Genomic DNA, 24970 nt, shown 5'->3' with positions numbered 1-24970 from the left:
GTTGCTCGCACAGCGAGTTCTTAGACAAACAGACGGGAAAGTAGTGAAAGACGGGTGATGAGATGAAGAAGCGATGGAGATAGAGAGAGGGAGGGAGGTGTGATGTGGAGGAGGGTTGAGGACACAGCTGGGGCGGGATAGCTATAGCTCTTATCAGACGCCGAGGTGTGCACTGACCCGCGCCGGGGATGACGCAGGTGACCTTGGGGCACGGAGGAGTGAGGCTGGGGACCTGGAATACGCCAGCGCTAGACCTAATTCGGAGTCAATGCACGCGCCCGTCTAGACGCTAGGAGTATCAGATGGATGGACTGTTCTCCCCTGTGCCTGAGCCCGCCAAAAGAGTTGCGTGGCTGTCAGATACGTGGAGATATGGCAGGTGAATACGGTTTAACACATGCAGACGGTGTGTAGATAAGCTGCATGGCGGGTGCAAAGGCCGCTGTGCAAGACGGCTCCGCTTACTGCACTCCTCACCAGAGCACAACCATTCATGATGCATCCATGTTGCTGCCTACCTCGTGAACACCTCTACCGACCACACTCGCCACAACTTCCGTCTGGACTGGGGTTAATATATTGGACTTGGACGCACCATTCCTAGTGCCACTTCCCCCTTCTGTAGCCTGATTAGCGGTGCCGCGGCCTGGAGGCATTTCCAAGCTTCGCAGTATCCTGGGAAACGGTGGCTCGGAGCTCAAACGCCACTCTAACAGCACAAGTGGGGCCCAAGCTCAACTACCAGTTTAGTTAGACACCACCAGTATCAAGCGATCAGCCCTCAGGTTACGCCCAATTCACGACGCACTTGTTCACGCACCCACCCTTCATGTGCGGGCACGGATTCTAGGAGACATGGTTGTGCTTTCTGCCCCACGATTCCCTCCAAGCTCCCGCACTGGCCTAGACTGAATGGCGACCACCCGGCCTCACAGGTCCTCCACGGCCGCCTCGAGACTTCCGCCTATGAACAATCAGATAGCCGAGCTCCGCAGCCTCGCAGATGAATTGATCAAAGCCTCCGATACGTCTCCGCCCACTTCAAATGTCCTCCAGACCCAGAGCAACGCGCTCCGCCGCATGCGCCAGCTGCTGATAGAGTCCAACGACCAAACCCACACCAAGGATGCCTTCCGCCATGTGCGGGGCTTCGAGACGCTACTCGTCACCCTCCGCTCTCTCTCCGGTTTCTACAAGCCGGCTGAGCTGTCTACTCCCGACCGCATTGACTTCTTCGAGGTGATCAAGGCAACGCTCGATGTCTTATCAGACGCCCTGAACGAACACGCTGGTAACAGGCGCTTCTTTGCAAAGCGGGTCGAGGATGGTGGCTGGAGTGCGCTGGAACAAGCCCTGGGTAGCACAGGCATATTTGGTGGACAGTCCCAGAGCAAGCGCGACGATGCGGGGCAGGAACAGCTTTTTGGCACTCTGTTCGCCTTTGCGTTGGGGGAAGAGGCCATGACACGCATATTTCGGGACGTTGAGAAGAAGCTCGACGAAGCACGAGCAAAGCACGAGGCTGCACTAACAGCCGACGGCGATTCGCAGACCGCCGAATTGGTCATCTCAAGCCCGCGCTCCGTGTATAGCGACACCGACATAGACATTGAGCCTATGCGCGGCCAGGTACGGGCCATCTTTAGCGGCAATGAGATATTGCAGAATCCAGACATCATCCCAACCATCTTCCACTTTTGGCGGGGTCTGTCTGGTGAAGATGTCCCGGGCACCCACTCCAAGGCTCTCTCCATCTCGGTGCTGCTAGCCATGCTCGAGATTACCACAATCTCTACATACAACAAGGCTGCGCTCCATGTCACTGGCGTCCTGAGCTCTGTTTTGCCTTTGCTTTTTGAAGACCAATGCGCTCCTGTAGAAGCCGGCTTGCTGCAAGAGTTGGCCGACGACCTAGTCCAGTATGGCATCAACAAGCTCGACGATGCGTACTACCTCTTCCGCAAAGCAGCATCCTCGAAAAAGGCCGCAGAGTTCCTCCTCCGTGGCATGCGCTCGTCCCGCAACCCGCCCTTTATACAATTCGATCTATCTTTACATGGCTTCAGCGCCATCGAGCTTCCAGACATTGGTCGCCCCTTCCCTCCTGTCTCCCCAGGGGGTGGCTATACATTTGCTGCCTGGATACGCGTTGACAAATTTGACAATGACTGTCACACTACGCTCTTCGGGGCCTATGACGACACACAGACGTGTTTCCTCATGGCATACCTAGAAAGGGATACCCGATGTTTTATTCTACAGACTTATATGGGTCACTCGACTGGCGTTGTTCCTAGTGTGCGATTCAAGAAAGCTCCTCGCTTCGAGTCCAACAGGTGGTATCACATCGCTATTGTTCACCGTAGAGCAAAGGCTATCGGTATGGGGACTGCCAAGGCATCTCTTTTCGTAGATGGTGAGTTCACCGAGACTATGAAAGCCCACTATCCGTCACATCCCCCGGTGTTAGATAGTAGCCAGGACAGCTTCACTTCCATGACTTCTAGCGTGTCCAAGCACCATATACTCGCGTTCCTGGGAACACCGCGAAACCTGGCACCTCGACTAGGCAGAAACGTCATTTCTTCGAAGCTCTCAGTGGCTTCATTCCACCTCTTTTCTGAGCCACTGTCAGATGAGCTGATAGCTGTGTATCATAAACTTGGTCCACGCTACTGTGGAAATTTTCAGGATAGGCTCGGGTCGTTCCAAACCTATCGAACGTCTGCTGAGCTTCACGTTCACAACGAAATATTGCATCCCGGGAGAGAAGAGCGATCAGATATTGTGACAGCAATTCGGACGAGTGCAAGCCATCTGCTACCCGAATCGAAGATACTCCTGAGTTTCTCTCCTAGCTCCGTCATGGACGATGATGATAGAAACACTATCGATGAGTCTCAGTTGATTCGGTCCTTGTCACGAGAATCAGCCAAGACTCTTCATAAGTATACCAGGATGCATAGTACGCCGATCATCATCAATGCCGCGGTGCCCTCGGTGAATGATGCATTGTCCCAGCCACGTGGGTTTGGACGACTATCTGGTGATCCTGTCGTTGTGGTTCCTCAATCACTGGACGATGCCATCTGGCGGGTCGGCGGGTGTGTTGCTGTCGGCTTAAAGCTGGTGCAATCTGCTCAGACTTTGGACAGCATGCTTCGTGCTGTGAACATACTGCTTGAAGCTGTCGGAGGCAATTGGCGCAACTGTGAGGCCATGGAGCAGCGCAATGGCTTCGCCGTTCTAGCTGAAGTCCTACGCCAAAAGATTGGATATGCCATGGGTGGATTGGTGGCGCGCAATCCTTCGTCGCTTGATGTCACGCAGGAAGACTGTGAAACTTTTGTCTTGCAATTGCTGAGGATAATTCTCCGCTTCGTCGGGTATGATGAGCGCCAGCCAACGGAGTCTCTCATCATCAATCCTCTTGCGTACAGAGTCCTTCTGGTAGATCTAGAAATTTGGCGTAGAGCCAACTCGATGGACACCCAAAAGTTGTATTACCTCCAATTCGTCCAATTCGCCAGGGGTAGTAAGCACCATCATTATAACGCCAAGCGTTTTCATAGGATCCGTACGTATTGACACGCGATGCTCTCGGATTCAGCTAACAAATCCAAGGAGTCGTCAAGCGTCTTACAGATGCCCTCAAGGGGGAAAACTTCACCCCGAAGACTTTCAAATTGTTCCTCGATGCGTTCAAAGCCCTACTGGTGATCAATTTCAACGGAGAGAATGCGAGGTCGCTCTCTCTATTTGTTACTTACGCACTGCATGACAGCCGCGCAACTTATGCCAAACGAGCGCTTCGACCAAAAGCGAGTTTCGCCCGATTGCGGAAGGGCGGACCATCTGGTCTAAGTCCAGGAAAATCATCAGGAACAACGTCACGCTCGCATAGCCCAGTCCAAAACGGAGCAGATACCCAGCCATTGTCTCTTCCGGATTTGGGTATTGCCATTCTCAATCTTCTGGCAGAGCTGCTTTGCGACCCCCAAAACCCACAAGAAGTGGTCCGCTTCGCAAAGAATGTCACTGGAAAGTGGCTTCTTTACCTACTCGCTGAACCGGAGCAACGCGTCGTTGTACTTGGTGCAAAAATTCTGGCTCGGTTGCTTGTGCTAAATGGAATGCATTACGTGAAAAAGTTCGCGGACAAGACCGGGGGCTTTATCCTCATGAAGAACCGATTACGCAATTGGTGGAACACACCGGGCATTTGGACTATCTGCTTTGCCATACTCTTTGGTCGCGATGTCGCAAGTATAGATTTCGAGCGCGATTTTGATGTCTTCAATCTGGTTGATGTCTTCATTGCACATTCGCCGCAGTCTAAGCTTAGGATCTGCTACCCGGAAGTGTTTCCAGTAATCACTGCGATGTTAGAAACAGGCCTGCGGACAATTGTCCGAGACCGGGACCTCAGCCGAACGGAAAGTGGCCCTTCGAAGCAGGAGAATAGCGAGGGCACAGTCACTCGGGGTCGTCGCAGAACAATGTCATTGAACGCTAAGCAGCCGATAATTGGTATGTATACCTCATCGGAAATGGACCCATACGTTAACGATCTTAGATACACGAGCGCCCCAGACGGATCGCCTCAACAACTTTGCCGTTGTCCTGAACTCTGCTATCCAGTTCTTGTCCGAACTGCACTCTCGCTCGGAGGGTTTCCGCGACTACACCAACTCTTCCAATTACGTCCAAGAATTGCTTTTCGTCCTCTACCCCGTTATAGTCACGTCCGATAGCGTTAGCGCAGAGACTGAGCTTCTTTCCAGAGGATCTGCGTTGACATTCGAAGGCCAAGATGTCGTGATACAACCGATTTCTCAAACCAACGGACAAGAAACTCCTGTGATTCGAACAAGCAACGTTACCGGACCGCCTGCTCCTTCTTCCAGGCGCGTCCTACCTTTCCGCAGGGCGTCTTCTTTCGTTCTAGTGTCAGCGGATAAAAAGAAGGTTACTCAACAGCCATCATTGAACCCAATTCTTTCTGCCAAACACGCTGCTCCTGTAGCGCTCAAAGTAGGTAGCTCTGTGGTCGAAGCTATGCTAGAAGTCGTCCTCGACGTCTTCAAAGACCAAATATTCACACGCAAAGACTTTCCTGGTTTAGGCTTGTTTATGAAAACGCCACCCGGATTTCAGGAGCATCAGGCGTACTTTGAATCATACATCCTACGACAGACACTCTCATCGGTAAAGAATGCGCTTCAGCTGGATCAACAGCTGCTACATGAACCGAGGGTTCTCACTAACCTCTCACGCTTTGTAACTCACATATCGGAGGCGGTCTTTGAAGGTTGGTTTCTGGAAGGTGCAGAGCCACTGCTTGACTTCGCTGGCTTTCTTTTGGAATATCTGGAGCGTCCGGACATTTCAGCGATCAAGTCCGTTAGGCTATGCACACAAGCTATTCAATTGGTTCGGAGCACTTTCCTTAGAGTTGCTCTTCTTCGTTTGGCGGAACCCGATGAGACCGATGGTGGAGCGGCCACTACAGCAGTCATTGAGAAGATGGTCTACTGGCAGCCGATCATCCTCTCGTCCGCCAATAATGAGACATCTTCATTGAAGATGATCTGTTATCTCCTGTACACGCAACTTACATCAGATCACACAACTGTGCGCCTCGCAGCGGCAAACTTTTGGCGGCTGCTGATGGTGCAAAAACCACATGAGACATCCATGATTTTGGCCGACGCTATCCACGGAGACACGAAAGACCTCTACGACGGTTTCCAGAAGCTTGTTGAGCTCGACAATGAAACTTTTCTAGAATGGCTAGACACCAACAAGAAGGAGATGGACAGGTTCTTTTACGGCTCAATGACAAAGCCGTGGGAGGACTTTGCCCAAAGCCAGAACAAGAAGACCGAAGAGACATCTCAAAGGCGCATCGCAAAGAGGAAAGAGAAGCTGAAGCAATGGCAATCAGAGGAGCTTATTGCTGAAAACGTTTGGAATCATCATGAAAACTCAACGAACCATTGGAGATCCAATATCCATGCTTCGGAGCGGATCAAGCACCAACGTGTCATACAAGATCACCAGGACAATGCGACTTACATGGCGACAGTCTTAGCTAAACTGGATCACCAGCTGAAGGGCCCGTGCGGTTTGTTTGAAGATAGCCCGCCGGCCCAATGGCGACTAGACGAAACTGAGGGTCGTGATCGAAAGCGTCTGCGCATCATCGTTGACAATACAAGCCGCGAGCAGACCTATCAACCGAAGCGCAAAGACACAGACTCCAAAGACAGACCCAAACTGGACACCACTATGCCTTCGATATCCGCTAAAGAAGCTGTTGGTATAACACCAGTCGCTGGACCTTCAGCGAGAGCGGTATCCGTGACAAGCACATTGGGGGACCCGGCAGCAGAAGCTGAGTCTGGCAGTGAGGATGATTTTGAGATGGTTGAAGCAATGTATGAGGATGAAGACGGCTTCGAAGACAAGAACCGGAAAGTCATGCGCAGTCTCAACCGTGGCGATCAGGTCCAATATGTCTGCAACATCTCCCGGGTGGTAGGTCTCGAAGCTATAGAAGGTCTTTTGATTGTAGGGAAAGACTGCCTGTATTTGCTCGACGATTTCTTCCAGAGGTCTGACGGCGAGATTGTGCGTGTATGGCAAGCACCGCCTGATGAGCGCGACCCGTATGTACAGGTCATTGCAGGCAAAGAGGCAGTCACCAATCGCCGACCACCGCCTAGGAGCCATGAGGATGCGGTAAGGGATTGGAAATGGACCGAAGTTATCAGCATCTCGAAACGGCGCTTCCTTCACAGGGATGTTGGTATCGAGATTTTCTTCGATGACGGACGCAGCTATCTACTCACGGCCATTTCAGCACAGGCTCGAAACGACATTCATTCTCGAGTCCTTCAGCGAGCTTCGCATGTTGCGAACCCGGAAAAGTCCGCCAACTCCGAGATTTCTTGGCGCCTGGACTCCTTGCGGAATCCAGAGGAGGCACCTCAGACGTTAGGATCACGTTTTGCATCAGCCTTCGGTTCTGCATCATCTCACCCGGCGACTAAGAAGTGGCTAAAAGGAGAGATGTCCAACTTTCACTATCTGATGTTCGTCAACACGCTTGCAGGAAGGACTTTCAACGACCTCACCCAATACCCAGTCTTCCCATGGGTCATATCAAACTACCATAGTGAAGAACTGGATTTGAATGACCCAAGCAACTTCCGCGATCTCCAGAAACCCATCGGTATCCAGGATCCTAAACAAGAGCATCTCATCAGAGAAAGATTCAGTTCGTTTGCAGAAATGGGTGATGCCAGCCATGCCTTCCATTATGGTACTCACTACTCATCTGCTATGACCGTGGCATCGTATCTCATGCGCCTCCAGCCGTTTAGTGCAGCATTTTTCCTGATCCAGGGTGGTACCTGGGACCATGCCGATCGCATGTTCTATTCAATTCAGAATGTATGGGATTCGGTGTCTGCTAAGAACATGGCCGATGTGCGCGAGCTTACACCAGAATTCTATTTCCTTCCTGACTTCCTGACTAACGTCAATGGATACAACTTTGGGCTGAGGTCCGACGGTTCGACAATTGACAATGTCCAGCTGCCTCCCTGGGCCAAGGGAGATCCAGCCATCTTCATCGCTAAACAACGAGAAGCGCTGGAAAGTCCCCACGTTAGTCAGAATCTCCATCACTGGATTGATCTCATCTTTGGCTACAAACAGCGTGGTGAAGCAGCCATCGAGGCTGCGAACGTCTTTCACTACATGACCTACCAGGGAGCGATCGACCTCGACTCTATCATGGATGAGAAGGAACGCGCGCAGAAGATAAGTGTTATCAACAACTTCGGGCAGACGCCTCCACAGGTCTTCCAACGACCACATCCACAGCGGGAGAATGTTACCAAGCCCACGAAGCTAGATACGTCGGCTGAGAGCTTACATCGTGTGCCGGGCACGCTACTCGAAGCCCAGGACCGCATCTCGTTCTTGAACTACAGCAACAAGAGCGAGAAGTTACTATGCTCAGGGCCGTTCCGCCACAACATACCTCCACATCACGACAGGTACATGGAGTGGGGGTTCACTGATGGTAGCGTTCGCTTCTACGAATCGCACTCCAAAAAGCTTATCGGGCTGTTTGAGCATCTACACTCTGGCCAGCTAACAACATCGCTATTCGTTGACGGCAGAACACTGATCACTGCAGGAACCGACTGCACGCTTGCGATCTGGAACGTATGTAAAGGCGAACGAGGTTACATCGACCTCCAAAATGTCACCACGCTCTTCGGTCACAAGTCACCCGTCATCACGCTTGCTGCTAGTCGCGCATTCTCTGCCTTCCTCTCAGCCTCGCTCGATGGGCGAGTATTTCTCTGGGATCTCAATCGCGACGAATTCGTTCGTGAGATAGACCTTGGCGCACGTCAAAAGCGACACCCTGTGCCGGTCCAAGCGGCTAAAATCAACAGCGTCACAGGAAATATCATACTTGCGTGTGGAAGCCGGCTCATCGTAACGACACTGAACGGCGCGATACTACTAGACGAAGATATATGCGATAGTGAAGACGATGCGGATAGCATTACAGCAGTGGCCGTCTACGAAGGCGTGGGCAACGAGTGGTGTGAGCGGGAACTCGTCTTCACCGGCCACCGGAGAGGAATCGTCAAGGTATCTAGTTCCTTCGACTGCTCTGTAGGTTTAACATATACTAACACCTCATTGCAGATCTTTCACATCACTCCAACACCATCAACCATCACTTCCTCTTTCTCCACGCCCAACAAGTGGTCTGCTACTCTCATCAACGTGCTCAACCACAGCGACCCCAGCTATCCATCCCAGGCAGCTCCTATCACGTGTATATTGCCTATGCCTCACAATGTCTACACCGGCGATGAGGATGGTCGAGTAGTACGTCGAACCCCGTTTCTTACTTCTCCCCTTAGATATCAACTAATGCCTGTACAGTATGAATGGGATTGCGTGCATCGTCACCATTGATGATGTCTTTCTCTACACCATTTATGTCAACGACACACACATCGCGTATTGGAGTCAATGGAACAATCTTTCAGCATTAGCATTTGGGCGTTTTGAAAATGTAGCAACTTCGCGTACAGCTTATACTTGCTATCAGGCGTCCCTCCTGGATAGATTAGAAATTTGCATCTTTGCACCAAACATGAGGAGCTATGCGAAGTGCTATCTAAGAGCGGTCCAATATATCACTTTTCACGAACATGTCTCCGCCGGACGTGCTTCCGAGGGCTAGGGCACTGCTAGAATGAGAGCCGAGGATGGCCGGTGTACCGTGATGATGCTTGGCGCAGAACAATATGAAAGACGGCTGTTGGAAGCAGCCATGTGCGAATGGTTATCTCATGTTTGATATTTGAAGGGTTTTGGTTGAGGTCATGCAGCGTAAGCAGAGCGCGTTCGAGGCTAGCTGCGCGCCACATCGCGTGATGTTAAGGTTCAGTTGTGGGCTCATTGTGCTGCACCTTGGTCATGACATGATTTCCTCCTGGTACTTAAGAGAGGAGCAGCGAGATAGTTGTTGAGTTAGTTTAAACATGCACATCCATCTTTATGCCCTATCCACCTGTGACCGGAGTTCGGACGGCTTTCCCACATGTAGCTAGCGCCCGTGGAAAGCGCAGCCGCCAATCAGACGCGAACAACCCATAGCCCCGCCTAACTTCGTGCCAAGAGGTCCCTTGTGAGCCAATCCGGGCCTTTCAGCACGTCATTTCCTGCCTTAAGTCGGGACCCTTTGTCCGCTTGTTGTCTTTCGCGATCCCCAGCTTTTGAGAGAAGCGACAGTCCGAGCGACAAACCGAACGATCCATGGAGTCGCCGGAAACGCCCGTGTTGTCTGAGAGCGTTCCTAAGAAGCGCAGAAGACCCGTTAATGGTATGTAAAATGGCGTCTTTGTGTCGCCAGGCCGAGACTAACAGCATTGGGACAGCCTGTGGCACTTGCCGTGCAAGAAAGGTAAGCTCTCGATATATTTGTCACGTTCAAGTTGTACTCCAGTGACCGTGGTATGAGAAGCGCATCACGCAAGCCGCCATACACAGCTGATGTGATGGTAGATCCGGCAACGCAGTCTCGGGATATCCAGTACATGGGCAATACCGGGCTGAACAAGGCTGACAATTGAAAGGTTAAATGCGATGAGCGACCAAACGGCTGTCTGAACTGCGAGAGGCTTCAGCTGGACTGTGTACAGAATGGTGGCGTTGCGACCGCAGCGAAGAGGTCAAACACGACATACGAACCAGTCGTCGGCATTAAGCGGAAGCGAACATTCCGGTCTTGCGTTCCCTGTCGAGACTCGAAAGTAAAATGCTCTGGCGAACGACCGAATTGCACGAGATGCCAGCAGCGTAGGACTACGTGTGTTTATGACGGAGACCAGAATGAGCCGGCGTGGGTGCAGAGCATTGTGACGCCAATGTCGGATGCACAAGGCGATTCGGTGATGATACCTCCACACGCTCGTCAGAACTCAACACCTCACGGCATACCTGGTTCGCTTTCTAGTGGCGATCCTATTACATCAGGCTGTCCGCCTGGATTATTGTGGTATGCAGCAAAATACATCAGGGTAGCTTTGCGCTGACAAAAAAACAGGTTGTACACTCAGCAGCTCCCACCTAGACAGAAACTCCATGCCTTGCTTGATGCTTATTTCAACAATGTCCACCCTATTCGCGTATTTGCTTTCGAGCATAAGCCCTCATTCATTCGGATGCTAGACGAAGGCCAGCTAGTGGATTCATCCGATCAGGCTCTTTTACATATCATGTGTGCACTAGGTGCTCGCTTTTACGCGCTGGACTACAGTGAGTCGTTTTCACCCCTAAGCAAACACCTAATACAGTCAGCCGGGAGCCAATGGGCAAAGGTGGCCGAAGAGATGTTCTTCGCGGATTACAGCACCATATCTATTACCAAACTCAAGGTTCTAGTGTTGCTTCATGATCAGGAGGCGAGGAATGGTAATTACGCTGGCTCCTTCCTTCTCACCGGCCTAGTCATCAGGATGGCACATGCTTTACAACTGAACAATGAAGTAGCACCAGACATACTTTGCAAGGAAGTAGGGGGAAGTCCGAACGAGGTATCTGTAAGAGAGTCGCGACGAAGGTTGATGTGGGCGTGTTATATGATCGATGTTTGGGCTGGTAGCGGCGTCGATCATCTCACTATACTCAATGAAAGAGACCTCAAGATCCAACTTCCTTGCAACGAGCGACAATTCTCACTACAGATACCCTGCGTTACCGAGCGGCTGCAAAAAGGCACGCTCCTGGAGTTTCTGCCAGCTGAGGATATACCGGAGAAGCCAGCAGATAATCTGGGCATGACAGCATACTACGTGCGTATAGTTAGTATATGGCGCCGTGTTTTACGGTAAGTCAATGCGAATTCGGACTTCACGACACTTGAGTACTGACATATATTAGTTTTGTCAAGCATATGGACGAAGAGCAACCGCCTTGGTTACCAGGCTCGGGGTTTGCGATTCTTATTGAGGATATACAAGCATGGAAGCAAAGTCTACCGTCTTGGCTAGACTTTTCAGCGGATAACATCTACATCCGACGGGAAACCCATCAGCTAGGTGCCCTCCTTCTTATCCATTGCATGTACCATCATGTAATGTGCGATGTCCATAGGATCGCTCTCCCTGACCTCTTCAAGAATCAGGAACCCTTCGCCTTCCCACCGGATCGCCAGGCGTTCGTGGGCCACTTGCAAGACGTCTGCTTCGAGCACGCGCAACGCATGTCAGTGCTAGTCTCACATATCCTCCAGCACGGCGTCAAGCACTTTGCAGACTCCATCCTCCCATCTTTTGTCTACAACAGCAGCCGCATCATGCTCTATTACATCGCCAGGATCCTCGACGTAACCAAAGCAGACGCCGGAACCGTAATCGGCCGCACAGTCGAGCTAGTTCAGTACAACAACCAAGCTCTCCGCGATATGGCGCTCATGTACCCCCTCGCTGAATCGCTCTGCATCACCTCCGAGCGCTGGCTAGAAACCGTACGCGATAGTCTCGCCCGTGGGCACTCAGCCGATTATATCGCACCGCAAGACCCCTCTGAAAACGAAGCTAGACGTATCGTCGGCGCCCCTGTCCCAACAGTCGGTGCCGGCACCCCGCGCCAACGCAACTCCGCTCTCTCAGTCATACCCCCGGTTGAAGAAATCCTCTCCGCAACCTCGCCCTCCACACTCCGCACAGCAACAACCCGCTACCCCTTCTCCGCGCCGTCGTCTGATAAAACAACGTCTAATACCTTGACTGCGACTGCTCCAGACCCCAATCATCTAGCGTCGGCCTCAGCGACGTCTTCGGAACACGCGATTGGGCCCATGTACTCGTCGCCTAGTACGACAGCGGGTCTCGAGCAGCCCATGTTTAACCTCGATGATTTGCAGAATTTCTTTGGTTGGGAGGCTAGTGATGATGAGAATGCGCAGTCGACCGGGTTTGAGGGGTTTGGGCCGTTGGGGTGGGCGAATAACTTTTCCATCATGTGAGAGGTGGTAATACTATGGTGGTGTGAGATGTGAGGGTACAGGAAATTTGTGAAAGAGAAGGGGTGGTGTCTGGGCGTGGTGTTTAGGTACTAAGGTGGTGATAGGGGTGTATGTGGAGTCTTTTCTTGTCTTGTTCATGATTGATAGGGGGTTTTACGACTTCAGATGGATACCAAGATATTTTCGAAAAAATTTTCGGTGTTGGTGCTGTTAGAATGGTAGTTCGATACTGGAATGAGAAGATTTCATGCACAGAAACGCTAACTATATGGATCCAAAAATTTGCTCTCGCTCACATTACCTACGTACAGTGATTTCATTCCGATGATCCAGCCGAGCACGCTAGCTGTGATCAGGCGGTGAGTAGGTCGCTGTGGGGTTAGGGCTTGAGATATCAATTAGGAGATGAATTAGGAGTGAGTCGCGAAATTAGGTATTTGTCATGATGAGCAAACCACTATAGTATAAAGGAAAGTTCTTCGGCAAGATATCCTTAGCCTACAAAGAACGCGTAACCCACGTTCTCCACCTACACATAGCTGAGATTCGGGTGTAGGTAGGCTTGCGAGCGCGAGATCAGTTCATCATCGTGATGATTTGAAGTCATGTGGGTACCATGGGCCACAAGAGTGGGGGTACGATACTCGGTAGGCTACGATTATGCTTGGGAGATAGATTTGGAGGAAATAGCGAGAACGAATCTCTGTCATGATTAGCAATCCACCGGTGTAGCAATGCGAAATATTTTCTAGAGAGATATTATTAGCACACAGAAAGAACGCGTGAATACACGTATCACATCTTCATATTACCAGAAATGTACAAAGGCGCAACAGGTTGATGAGGATGTCAGTCTAACAAGGGCGTAAACACCGAAACTAACCATCTGTCATCATTAGCAATCCACCGGTGAAGCAAAAGCAAAGGCAAAACTATCGCTTGTAAGTAAACAAGAACCAAGTACCCTGTGGCGGTGATCTGAGGCGCAGTGCCAGTGCAGGCACAGATATTGGTACGTGTGGTCTTGGAACGGTGGATACGCCGAACCGCGGATGTATTCTGGTGTTGAGTGTAGTGGGTCTGATCACCCTGCAATGATGGCAGTCAGGCCGGGCGGTCGGACCCAAGACGGATAGGGGAGGTCACAAGGCTGTACCTGATCACGCAACCTTGTGCATATCTCGCGCATATTGAGTCGTTGTAGACTAGTCGGCGCAGACAGGGTACGTAACTCTGTTCGCTTAAACACTTCCTGGGGAAGCCGACGGTACGCAAGGATCATGCTAGAGCAGTGATCCCTCAGCCTCCTTCGTACGGGAGGACGGCCACCCGGCTTTAGCGCATCTAGTCGGCCTAGGTAAAGTAAGGCATGTCTATCCAGTTGTGCACTTCCTGGGGAAGCCAAATGTGTAGGGTCGTACCATGCAAGAGCAGTGTATTCTCAGCCTCAGGCTCTTTCGTTCGGAAGGGCGGCTACCCTGACACATGAATCATCTCAAGTCGGACGAATGAATCATTCGAGCTGAGCTGTCACTGACGATGGAACACGTCCAATCTTCGACCTTTTCGCCTTGAGTGGCTGGGCACCTAGGTACGTAGTCACGCCACAAGGAGCTGGCTTGATGCGGAAATCGGTAGTCGGGTAGCTACCAAGCCACTAAGGTGTCCGTGCACGCAATGCCCGGATCGGAGTAATGCACACCCCATCAACACTAAAACTTTAGAAAAATGAGGTTGTAGAGCCACCGACAATAGCTATTATCGCGAGATATCATAGATTTGAAGTAATTAGATGCTTGCGATTAACTTGCGCTACTTGTATCTATCTGGAAGGTTGACGTTGCGGCCGCGGCGGGTGGTTTGAGCTGGGGCAGCTGGTTGATGTTGATGTTGATTGTGGTTTAACGCCCTATCTGTAACCTCCCATAGGGTATTCGGGCGGGTCCCGCCGTGGTCTTATAGTGTTGTCGCACTTGCCTCGTGGAACCTATTCCTAGGTGTTTTGTATCTAAGGGGAGTGATGTCCTGCCTATATACATGTTCGTGAAAAGGACTCCCGCCATTTGAAGCCGTTTTCCTACAATATTCTAGTATTTCGTGGCTTGCGCCTTTGATCGATGCAGTACAATAACTGCTTTTTAGAGAGAGAAACGAAAAAGTAACAAGAGGCAATTTAAGATACAATGAAAGTTTTAAAAGAGAGCGTGTGGGTTGTGGCATCTATGCGTGGGGCAGCTGGTTGATGTTGATGTTGATTATGGTTTAACGCCCTATCTGTAACCTCCCATAGGGTATTCGGGCGGGTCCCGCCGTGGTCTTATAGTGCTGTCGCACTTGCCTCGTGGAACCTATTCCTAGGTGTTTTGTATCTAAGGGGAGTGATGTCCTGCCTATATACATGTTCGTGAAAAGGACTCCCGCCATTTGAAGCCGTTTTCCTACAATATTCTAGTATTTCGTGGCTTGCGCCTTTGATCGATGCAGTACAATGACTGCTTTTTAGAGAGAGAAACGAAAAAGTAACAAGAGGCAGTTTGAGATATAATGAAAAGTTTGAAAGAGAGCGTGTGGGTTGTGGCATCTATGCGGCGTTCTGCCGCGAATCCTACACTGAATAATGCCAAGGAATTCAGCGGGTCTTTGTGAAATTCAAAAATAGAAATCACTCGTTATAGAAGGAGTTCGTTACCTTAACGAAGGTCTCGAACTCTTGTGGCTGGTCTATTAATTGCGCGAGGTACGCTAGGCCTTCCTGTCTTGTGCGAGGGGGCACGATGGGGCGTAGAGGCCACTTCTTGAAGTGTGTTGTGGCTCTCTTGCAGAACACTAGGTGTTCTGGCGTCTTGGGCCTGCCGCATAGGCATTTCGAGGTATCCTCGTGGTTGAATTTTCGGTGGTACCATTCAAAGTCGCCATGCGTTGAGCGTATCATAAGGACTTTCGCGAGTATCCTTCGGGGTAGCCATAGCGCTGCGGGCGTGCGCCTAGTATCGTATGGCAGCTGCCATTGCGTGTACCATGCTGATAGCCTACTGCTCTTATCCTGCCACCAAGTGTCCCTTGTATGTTCGAGGAGGCGGCGGCCTACTGTTCGTATACCGGATCTTGTGGGGGAGGCGGCCATGCCGTATGGCTGGTGCGGGTCTTTGGCCTCGCTGTCAGCCAGCTGGTCGGCGAGCTCGTTTCCAACAATCTTCATGTGTCCCGGCGCCCACCGCGTTTTCACGTTGTAGGCCTCCATAGCTCCATGGATTTGGAGGAACGCCCATTGGGAGGAGGTAGGGGCGGTTCCGCGTATGCCCCATATTACCGAAGTGCTGTCTATGCAAAGTACGATCTCCCTCTGGCTAGGCAGTGAGAGTTGTAGTGCGTGTTTGAGTCCTCTGCACGCGCCTATAGCCTCCGCATCGAAGACGTGGCTAAGGGCATTTAGTGAGCCTTGTCCAGTCGCCACGGCGGCCTGGCCCTGGTATATAGCGTACCCGTAAGTGACCACCCTTGTACCGTTGATTTGTTGTTCAGACCCGTCTGAGAAGACAGTGATTGTCTCTTGTCCAAGAGACTCCCACCAGATGGTGAAATTCTGGGCAGCAATGTCCTTTCCTTGCCCTTGCGTTGGATCCTGCCTCGACCCGTCTGAAAAGTGAGGGCTGGCTAGGACGTTTCGGGGTGTGGCGGGTAGCAGTTGTGCTACGCGCTGAACCTTCGATCTTGGTATCCGTCGGTTGCCCGCTGCGCGTCCTCGTATGACTAGTGGCAGTGTAGTTCTATTAGTAAGTGGGTGCTTGTCGTCTATCGTGCGTAGGTGAACTGCAAAGCGGAGCTTGGCCTCCTCTAGCGCCACCTGTGCCGACGGCATCGCAGCTTCTCTTAGCAGTACTGCGTTTGGTGTTGTCCTCCACGCAGGGAGGATTGCCTTCGTGGCTGCTATTAGTGCCTGATCTATCGTGGTTAGGTGCCAGCCTACCCTAGTGCTGACCGTGGGTTTACGGGAAACCCTTGCAATTCGTGGGTTCTTCGTCCTGCCCTCGTACCATGTTTCGGCTCCGTATAGTAGTATGGGCAGGATACATGTTATGGCTGCCTTGCGTAGCGATCCTGCTGGAGGGCCGTGGGCTGTGTTGGCGAGGCTCCGGAGATGGTTCGCTACTTTCCTAGCTTGCGCCGCCCTTTCTGCGACGTGCTTCTTGAAAGTTAGTCCCCTATCAAACCACACCCCAAGCCAGCGCAGCGCTGTCTGGCTTCCCCCTGCGCAGGGGCTATAGGGTGAATTGTTTGATCTTCCAATTGGATTGGCGGCGCATGTAGTCCTTTCTGGCGCGTGAGGTGGATCAGCTCCCGTTTCTCTGGTGCAAACGTGATCTTGTTCGCAGCTCCCCATTCATTGATAGATTTGAGGTCCTCTGCTAGCAGTGCGACGTTCTCGTCTAAAGAGTGGGAGACCCGGTATAGGTTGATGTCGTCGGCATACCCGAACCGGAGTTTTCGGTCCTGGTTGAGTAGTTCAGCTAGGTATAGGGTGTATAGGACCGGTGATAGCGGCGATCCCTGCGGGGTGCCGCAGGCCACTCGATGTACAGGTGTAGTGACATTGCCTAGGCGTACTCGCACCCTCCTTTCCGACAGGAAGTTCTGGATAAATTTCCGGAGTAGGGGTGGCCACCCTTGTTGCCGCATTCGGTGTAGTAGCCTGTTTTTCAGTAGCGCGTCAAACGCCCCTTGGACGTCTAACGTGAGCATAGAGACATGCTCGTGTCTTGACCAAGCCATCTCCACGTCGTGTGTGAATGCGGTCGCCAGGTCCATCGCAGAGCGTTTTGGCAGCGCTCCACCGTGCTGTGGGCTTAGGATGTCAAAAGCCATAGCTGTGTGTGCTATGCGCCTTGCTATGATACGCTCGAGTCCCTTCCCTAGACAGGACGATAGGGCAATTGGTCTCATTGATCTGGGTGAGGACTTATCCTTCTTCCCGACTTTGGGTATCATGGCCACTTCTACCGTCTTCCAGGCGGCTGGGTAGTGGCCTTGTTCCATGCACGCCCGGTAGATGCCTAGCACTAGGTGTCTAATGTGTTCCCAGCATGCCTTTAGGAGTCGGACGGTCACCTGATCGGGTCCTGGGGAGGTGCTAGATACTCCAATCACGTAGCGTTCAGTCTCCTCCATCGATATGTATGTGTCCCATGGTAGTGGCGTGGTTTGCGGGTCGTTGTCAAGAGGCGGTGGTTCTAGGAGGTCGTCCTCCGCCGAAAAACGGTCGAGGATTGCCTCTCTAAGTGCCTCAGCTTTCTCGAGTGGTGCTGTGATTGTCCTACCTTCGATTACAAGTGGGGTGTCCCGTTGGTCGAATGATAGTTTATGCCAGCCTACTAGCTTGTATAGATCTTTGTCGTTATTACAGCCGTCTATGCGCTGCTGCCAGTACGTTCTCTTGGCTTTTCGTACCGTAGCTAGGAACGCACGGGTGGCTTCTGAGGGGGATTGGCCATAGTCCGACTTTTCCTGGATATGCCGCTTATACGCCACTCTACAGTCCTCTGTCCACCATGGGGCGGAGTGGCCTTTTTCTCTATTTGGTGTTCCGCCGCGTGCATTGCATCTCCTATAGCTTGGGTGATTCTAGCTATGCTTGCGTCGATTACGTCCGCTGGGGCGCTATTGCTAATTGGCTGTACGCCTACTGTGTAGAGTTGAACTAGCCCGGCAAACCTATCTATGTTTCTCTCGTGGACCCGGTAGTGATGCTGTTCTAGCACCGCTCTCCCTCGGCTTGGAAGGACAGTCACTAGGGTGAAATGGTCTGACCCTGTATACATATCTTCGCGGACTGTCGTTCTAGCGAAGGGTATATTTGAGAAGGATACGTCTAGCACGTGTCCCGCCCGATGTGTTGGGTTACCTGCCTCGCCGATGTAGGGTATGTCGTTCTGAGTGGCCCAGCGGGCGATCTCTGCCCCCTATTGGCCGACGTGGAGCCGGGCTCAAAAAGTTCATGGCGGGCGTTTAAGTCACCCCCTATAAGGCAGTTACGGGGTGGCGTTAAAGCTGTGAGGTATTGAAATGTCGAGTCATTCTGTGGCTGCCTATAAACATTCAATATGCGGTAGCCGTTGGCCTCGATCCATAGCACATCCCGGCTGATGCGTGGGTGTATAAGAGTAGCCCTTATATTTGGGCTCTTACGGGTATAGGTGAGCACCCGTGGTCGGTCAGTTCCCCACGTTGTGGGGTTGTTCCAGCTTATCACTGGCGATATCATATGGAATCCTGGGTGTGTAGAGGTCCGGGTTCCAGTGAGAGTAAAGGGTTCTTGGATGCATACTATGTCTATGTCTGCTTCCCATGCACGTTCTAAGGCTGTAATGTGGCAAGGCGAGCTTCTGGCCACATTCACCCAGCATACCTGCATTTGTCTGTGTCGGTGTGGCGTGGTTTCGCCGGGTGAATTTGCGGGTTGTGCCCTCATTACGCACTAGATCCGAGGCTCATTTCAGTGTCAGCGTGCTCAGACGATGACGTATTAGGGTCTTGGTCAGCGGTGCTAGGCTGCACGCTTCTAGCAGACATTCGCGCTAGGTTGAGGTCTTGCGTAGTTGCAGCTGTTCTCTTAGACCTCCTAGTCCCTAGGGTGGTTGCGGGCTCTCTAACAGTGGCTGTGTTTAGGTTGTTTACGTCTTGTCGGCTTCTTTTACTTGCGTCCGTAGGTGTTCCCACAGGCTCAGTAGTATTAGCTATGTCGCCGTCCGTGATTTCAATGGAGGTTTCGACCGTGCTGCCTGTCTGTCTTCCTCTAGCTGGCTGCATTGCCTCAGAAGCACGGTCACCCGCCTCCCTAATGACTTTTAGTTCCCCCTTTGTGGGTTGGATGAGTCGGCCGTTCGCCCTCGTTGGGGCTGCTGGGCACTTGTCGTGGGTTGCTGGAAATGGGCCGTGGCAGTTGGCGCACTTTGGTGTATCTTTGCATTGTTCTCCGTGTGGTCCCTGGTGAGTTGCCGTTGTTTTGCTGCATGTCGTGCAGCGGGCTGGCCTTGTGCAGCGGCTGGTTTTGCAGTACCCTAGGCAGCCTGGGTCGTGCAGCATTGCAGGTGAGTTCTTCTTTATCTCGTGCGCGTAGTCGCCCGTCCCAAATAGGCGAAACGATCGTACGGGTCTGGTGAAAGATATAATCCAGGTTGTCCTTCCCTCCGTGGGTCCATGTCTGGAGGGCCGGCAGCTCGCCGGTTCGATCCCTGTCTGGGACAGAGCTTCGCTGACTATATCGTCTATTGTGGTGGGTATACTTTCCCCTGTGATAGTGCGGTATGAGCTTTCTACGCCCTGGACTGCATAGTTCACCCATCGTTCAGGTAGTCTTGCGCTCTCGCCCTCTACCGCTCGGATCATGAGTTCGCGATTCTCCTGCCCATAAGCAGGGCCTTGATTTTGTCGTTGCGGGGCGTAATCGCCCAGCCAGTCTTGATATGTTTTGCCGTAGGTATGTCGGAGGGGTAATTTCCTTAATCGCCTTTACAATAGCCATGCGGGCCGCAAATGGTGATGCCCGTTGGAGCCGAGCCTCCGCTCCAACCGCTATAAGGATACGGTTGTCAGTGTTTAGAGGTCGCCTAGGAGTTTGAGCTAGCTGCTTTGGGGCAGCCGTGGCCGCTTTCGTCGTAGCGGCCCCCCTTGCTGGGGGGTTGGATTTTTCAGGGTCCTAGCTACGTCCGCCCAGGAGCGGTGCGTAGTGTCAGAGTCGCTCCCTGAGTTTGGGGGCGTGATTAGGGGCGTGATTAGGGAGGTGTTAATAGCCCTTAGCACCTTCTGTTGAAGGTCCTTAGCCACACGGGCTCCGTCTGGGTCGGTGTACTTCCCAAGGCATCTGTCGACAGCTGTCGCTAGATCCGTTATGATGGAGTGGTGGAGGTTTGTAGCTTTTTGGGCTGCCTGAATCCGCTGGCGGACCGCTTCAGAGACAGCTTGATTGTAGGAGGTGGGCGCAGTGCTACCGATAGAAGGTTCAGCACGAGTATGTGCTCGCTGCCTCCTCTTGTTGCCGCGCAGGTCAGTATTAATAGGGCTCTCAGGCTCCTCTGATCGTGTATGGGGGGGTTGGGCACTCCGTGGCGCCCTCTCTGGAGTTTCTACATTAGCCATTCTAACCACCTCCGCGAGAGCAGAAAGCGGTTATTTAGCTGAGGTAGTTACAGGCCGCCGTGCCGTTAAAATGATGTAAAAATCGTATAATTTTATAAGGGTCCCAAATTCCTTAAAAGTTGGTGTTCGGTGTGTGTGTGTGTGGGGCAGCTGGTTGTTGATGTTGATTGTGGTTTAACGCCCTATCTGTAACCTCCCATAGGGTATTCGGGCGGGTCCCGCCGTGGTCTTATAGTGTTGTCGCACTTGCCTCGTGGAACCTATTCCTAGGTGTTTTGTATCTAAGGGGAGTGATGTCCTGCCTATATACATGTTCGTGAAAAGGACTCCCGCCATTTGAAGCCGTTTTCCTACAATATTCTAGTATTTCGTGGCTTGCGCCTTTGATCGATGCAGTACAGTAACTGCTTTTTAGAGAGAGAAACGAAAAAGTAACAAGAGGCAATTTGAGATATAATAAAAGGTTTGAGAGAGAGCGTGTGGGTTGTGGCATCTATGCGGCGTTTTGCCGCGAATCCTACACTGAATGCCAAGGAATTCAGCGGGTCTTGTGAAATTCAAGAATAGAAATCACTCGTCATAGAAGGAGTTCGTTACCTTCACGAAGGTCTCGAACTCTTGTGGCTGGTCTATTAATTGCGCGAGGTACGCTAGGCCTTCCTGTCTTGTGCGAGGGGGCACGATGGGGCGTAGAGGCCACTTCTTGAAGTGTGTTGTGGCTCTCTTGCAGAACACTAGGTGTTCTGGCGTCTTGGGCCTGCCGCATAGGCATTTCGAGGTATCCTCGTGGTTGAATTTTCGGTGGTACCATTCAAAGTCGCCATGCGTTGAGCGTATCATAAGGACTTTCGCGAGTATCCTTCGGGTAGCCATAGCGCTGCGGGCGTGCGCCTAGTATCGTATGGCAGCTGCCATTGCGTGTACCATGCTGATAGCCTACTGCTCTTATCCTGCCACCAAGTGTCCCTTGTATGTTCGAGGAGGCGGCGGCCTACTGTTCGTATACCGGATCTTGTGGGGGAGGCGGCCATGCCGTATGGCTGGTGCGGGTCTTTGGCCTCGCTGTCAGCCAGCTGGTCGGCGAGCTCGTTTCCAACAATCTTCATGTGTCCCGGCGCCCACCGCGTTTTCACGTTGTAGGCCTCCATAGCTCCATGGATTTGGAGGAACGCCCATTGGGAGGAGGTAGGGGCGGTTCCGCGTATGCCCCATATTACCGAAGTGCTGTCTATGCAAAGTACGATCTCCCTCTGGCTAGGCAGTGAGAGTTGTAGTGCGTGTTTGAGTCCTCTGCACGCGCCTATAGCCTCCGCATCGAAGACGTGGCTAAGGGCATTTAGTGAGCCTTGTCCAGTCGCCACGGCGGCCTGGCCCTGGTATATAGCGTACCCGTAAGTGACCACCCTTGTACCGTTGATTTGTTGTTCAGACCCGTCTGAGAAGTGGGGCAGCTGGTGCAGCCCCTGAGGACTCCTTAGCACCTGTAGCAGCAACAACGCGTTTCTGACGCTTCTGCTTTTGAGTAGAGCTTTGTGAGGCCTTGCGCTTACTCTTTTGGGCTTGTTGAATAGCCTTTTGTGAGTCGCGAGCTGCTTTTTCACGTGCCCGTTCAGCCATCTTTTCAGCCTTCTCCTTCTCGCGCACCTCCTTGAGTCTCTCCCGCTCCACACGCTTCTCCTGAGCTACTTGAAGTTTGTATAACCTAGCCTGCTCTTTCAATTCTAATCTACGAGCTTTTTGGAGTTGTAACTCGTCTTTCTCACGTTCTTCTACTACCCTACGTTCCCGGGCTTGGCGAAGTTTCCTTGGCGACCAGAAAACAGCTCCTCCATGATACCCATCCTGATTAGTTTGAAGATCTAAGGAGTAGCTCTTCTTTTTCTGCTTCTTCTTGGTACTCAGGGCCTCCTTTAGTCCCTTTATCTCATGGCGGAGTAGCTCGTTTTGGGTTGAGATGTGATGGAGTGATCTGTGTAGTTTCTTCACCTCCTTACTTGTTCTATCAGCTGCTGTTTGATTAACTAGAGCCTTAATTTTACGCCAGTCTGATCCACTGAGTACAGAAGCTGAGCTCTCATCTGAGCTTGATACCTCAGGGGTGTTGCGGTTGAATCTTTTAAGTATAGGGGTTGGATCGGGCGGCCAGATCCCTGTGGCCATGAAGGACTTTTGGATAGTGTTTTTCTTAAAGGAGGACACCCAGGCTCTCCAGAAAAGGGGGAAGAAGTCTCCTTTCTCAACTGATAGAAGCCCCTGGCTGTTGTGAAGGTAGTTGGATAGCTCCTTTGAGTACGCAGTTGAGAGAGGTTTGAACATTACAACATCTAATGGCTGAAGGGTATGGGTTGAATGGGGGGGAAAGATAGCCACAAGAATCTTGTTTTGATCGCAGAATTCAAGAAACTCCTGAGTTACATGAGATCCATGGCCATCTAGGAGTAGCAATCGGTAGGAGGAGTAGCTCTTGGATTTGGTGAATCGATCAAACACCTGTTTGAGCCAGGCGACCCCTATCTCGTTGTTTGTCCAGCCTGATGGAGATGAAGTAATGAAGGCTGAGTGTTCTCCTTCACTGATATCCTGTACCCAGCTTGATTGAAGCCCCCCTGAGGTACTCTGGTAGATAAGGCCTGGGGGTAGTGCTAATCCATCGGCGCAAATACAAGCTAGGAGGGTTACCCATTCACGCAAGCCATCTTGAAGAGCTGTAGTAACCTCCTTTTTCTCCCACATTCGTCTGCTGAATATCCTTTTTGATCTACCAGTAACTCCAGCTAGAAAGCCCTTCTCATCCATATTGTAGATATCCCATGGCTTGATCTTATATTCCTCTATCTTCTGGTGCAAAAGATCGAAGTATAGGCTATATTTAGCCCCTGAATCAGCCTGGTGGCGCTGGCGATCCATGCCGGATTGCCAACGTGAGATTAGATGGGGGGAGTTTCTGTCAAGAAACGAGGATACCCAGGTATCACTAACCCCTTTTCCAGCTATAGTACTTGCGAAATTCTTAATCATCTCTCGCGTAGGTGGTGTAAGACGTGCTGTAAGCCCCTGAATATACTCTACAAGCTCCTTCTCTTGTTGTGGGTGAAGGATTTGATGTGCAATTGAGCGGGGCTGGCATTTGCCCTGATGTCTTCTAGCCAGCGTTGATCGCTCAACACTGAGCCTTTTTGCAATTTCCGAGTATGTAAAATGCTCTCCGGAAGCACGCAATTCGATTGCATTAATTGCATCCTGGATTGGATCCATATTGGTGGAGTTATGTGGTGTTGAAGGTGGGTTGGGTGTGAAGGTGGGGTGTGCATTACTCCGATCCGGGCATTGCGTGCACGGACACCTTATGTAAACGTATCGGCGCTTTTACCGTTTAGGCGAGGCTACGGAACACCGTTGTAGCGTGGCGCAACGGTACGCGGGATACACTGTGGCAGTGTCAACCGTTACCGGCGGACGAAGTCGGAATCGAGATTGGGGCTGCGCCGGATGCACGGGTGCATACGTGCGTAGATACGTACCTCCAAGGCGAAGGAGGTCCGGAAAGCTGGGGAATGTAAAAGACGATTTTTTGAGGCATTTCCTGCTTTACCAAGCAAATCTAATCAGAAAGCCAAGCTCGAAGTAGCTTTGCAAAAAAGGAAATGCATGGTAAGTAAGCCCGTAGGGCTGGTGTTGTCGGGGGTCATTGGCTTGGCCGGTCAAAATTACTCTATTTTTTCTAAATGAGGAAATCTTTCGTTCTCATTGCGGTACAGTGACATGCTCTCAGCATGCACTAATATGGGTATGAGTCCAAAGTCGGTTGAACACGCTCGTCAACATCCCTGGATTGCTGGGGGAATAGTCATTAGTGACAAATTGCGGCTGAAAAACTCCAAGCGAAGTGTCAGACTAAACCTATTGCGGCATTCACACGCGAGATATAGAGGTGCATGTTTTTGTTATGGTTTTCGTTTCCCTGGGTTTCACATCAACACCGACCACCCCGGCTGCGGCGGGAGCTAGGATATGGCGGGCGCTACCGGTGTGGCGGTGCGCGGTTAGTATCCCGGGTCATTACTCAATGTCGGCTGCAGCATGGCCATGCCTGCTCGGAATCGCATGCCCGACCGCGTGGGGGTTTAGCGCCATTTTTGGCGACGTCTGCGCAGTAGAGTGCTGGCACAACGCACAGAATGCTCAGAATGGGTGTTGATAGCGTTGAGAATTGGCGGCTTGGTAGAGTAGCCTGAGAAGATGTATAAGTTCAACATGATTTCCCAA

General features: G+C 51.7%; 6 protein-coding genes across 6 annotated transcripts; 3 read left to right on the top strand and 3 right to left on the bottom strand.

Moving 5' to 3' along the window:
* Positions 1 to 966: 966 nt before the first annotated feature.
* PtrM4_023400 (beige-BEACH domain-containing protein) lies at positions 967 to 9012 on the top strand (the record flags this gene model as incomplete). The annotated part of the gene is made up of 5 exons (XM_066103568.1): positions 967 to 3577; positions 3625 to 4530; positions 4577 to 8679; positions 8737 to 8922; positions 8980 to 9012. 5 exons carry the CDS (start codon positions 967 to 969, stop codon positions 9010 to 9012), a joined length of 7839 nt encoding a protein of 2612 aa, XP_065965770.1.
* A 1457-nt stretch (positions 9013 to 10469) lies between these two features.
* Positions 10470 to 12571, top strand: PtrM4_023390 (Fungal-trans domain containing protein; the record flags this gene model as incomplete). Its single annotated transcript, XM_066103567.1, has 3 exons — positions 10470 to 10600; positions 10649 to 11431; positions 11485 to 12571. The coding sequence occupies 3 exons, from the start codon at positions 10470 to 10472 to the stop codon at positions 12569 to 12571; spliced, it is 2001 nt and encodes a 666-aa protein (XP_065965769.1).
* A 2662-nt stretch (positions 12572 to 15233) lies between these two features.
* PtrM4_023380 (uncharacterized protein) lies at positions 15234 to 16430 on the bottom strand (the record flags this gene model as incomplete). Its single annotated transcript, XM_066103566.1, has 1 exon — positions 15234 to 16430. One exon carries the CDS (start codon positions 16428 to 16430, stop codon positions 15234 to 15236), a length of 1197 nt encoding a protein of 398 aa, XP_065965768.1.
* Positions 16431 to 19036: 2606 nt separating this feature from the next.
* PtrM4_023370 (uncharacterized protein) lies at positions 19037 to 20704 on the bottom strand (the record flags this gene model as incomplete). Its single annotated transcript, XM_066103565.1, has 2 exons — positions 19037 to 19969; positions 20273 to 20704. 2 exons carry the CDS (start codon positions 20702 to 20704, stop codon positions 19037 to 19039), a joined length of 1365 nt encoding a protein of 454 aa, XP_065965767.1.
* Positions 20705 to 21274: 570 nt separating this feature from the next.
* Positions 21275 to 22321, bottom strand: PtrM4_023360 (uncharacterized protein; the record flags this gene model as incomplete). Its single annotated transcript, XM_066103564.1, has 3 exons — positions 21275 to 21581; positions 21629 to 22077; positions 22136 to 22321. 3 exons carry the CDS (start codon positions 22319 to 22321, stop codon positions 21275 to 21277), a joined length of 942 nt encoding a protein of 313 aa, XP_065965766.1.
* A 2329-nt stretch (positions 22322 to 24650) lies between these two features.
* PtrM4_023350 (uncharacterized protein) lies at positions 24651 to 24902 on the top strand (the record flags this gene model as incomplete). Its single annotated transcript, XM_066103563.1, has 1 exon — positions 24651 to 24902. One exon carries the CDS (start codon positions 24651 to 24653, stop codon positions 24900 to 24902), a length of 252 nt encoding a protein of 83 aa, XP_065965765.1.
* Positions 24903 to 24970: the final 68 nt, after the last annotated feature.

This window comes from Pyrenophora tritici-repentis, chromosome 1, assembly GCF_003171515.1.
Source record: "Pyrenophora tritici-repentis strain M4 chromosome 1, whole genome shotgun sequence".
Taxonomy (NCBI): Eukaryota; Fungi; Ascomycota; class Dothideomycetes; order Pleosporales; family Pleosporaceae; genus Pyrenophora; species Pyrenophora tritici-repentis.
This window is presented reverse-complemented; position numbering and strand designations above follow the sequence as displayed.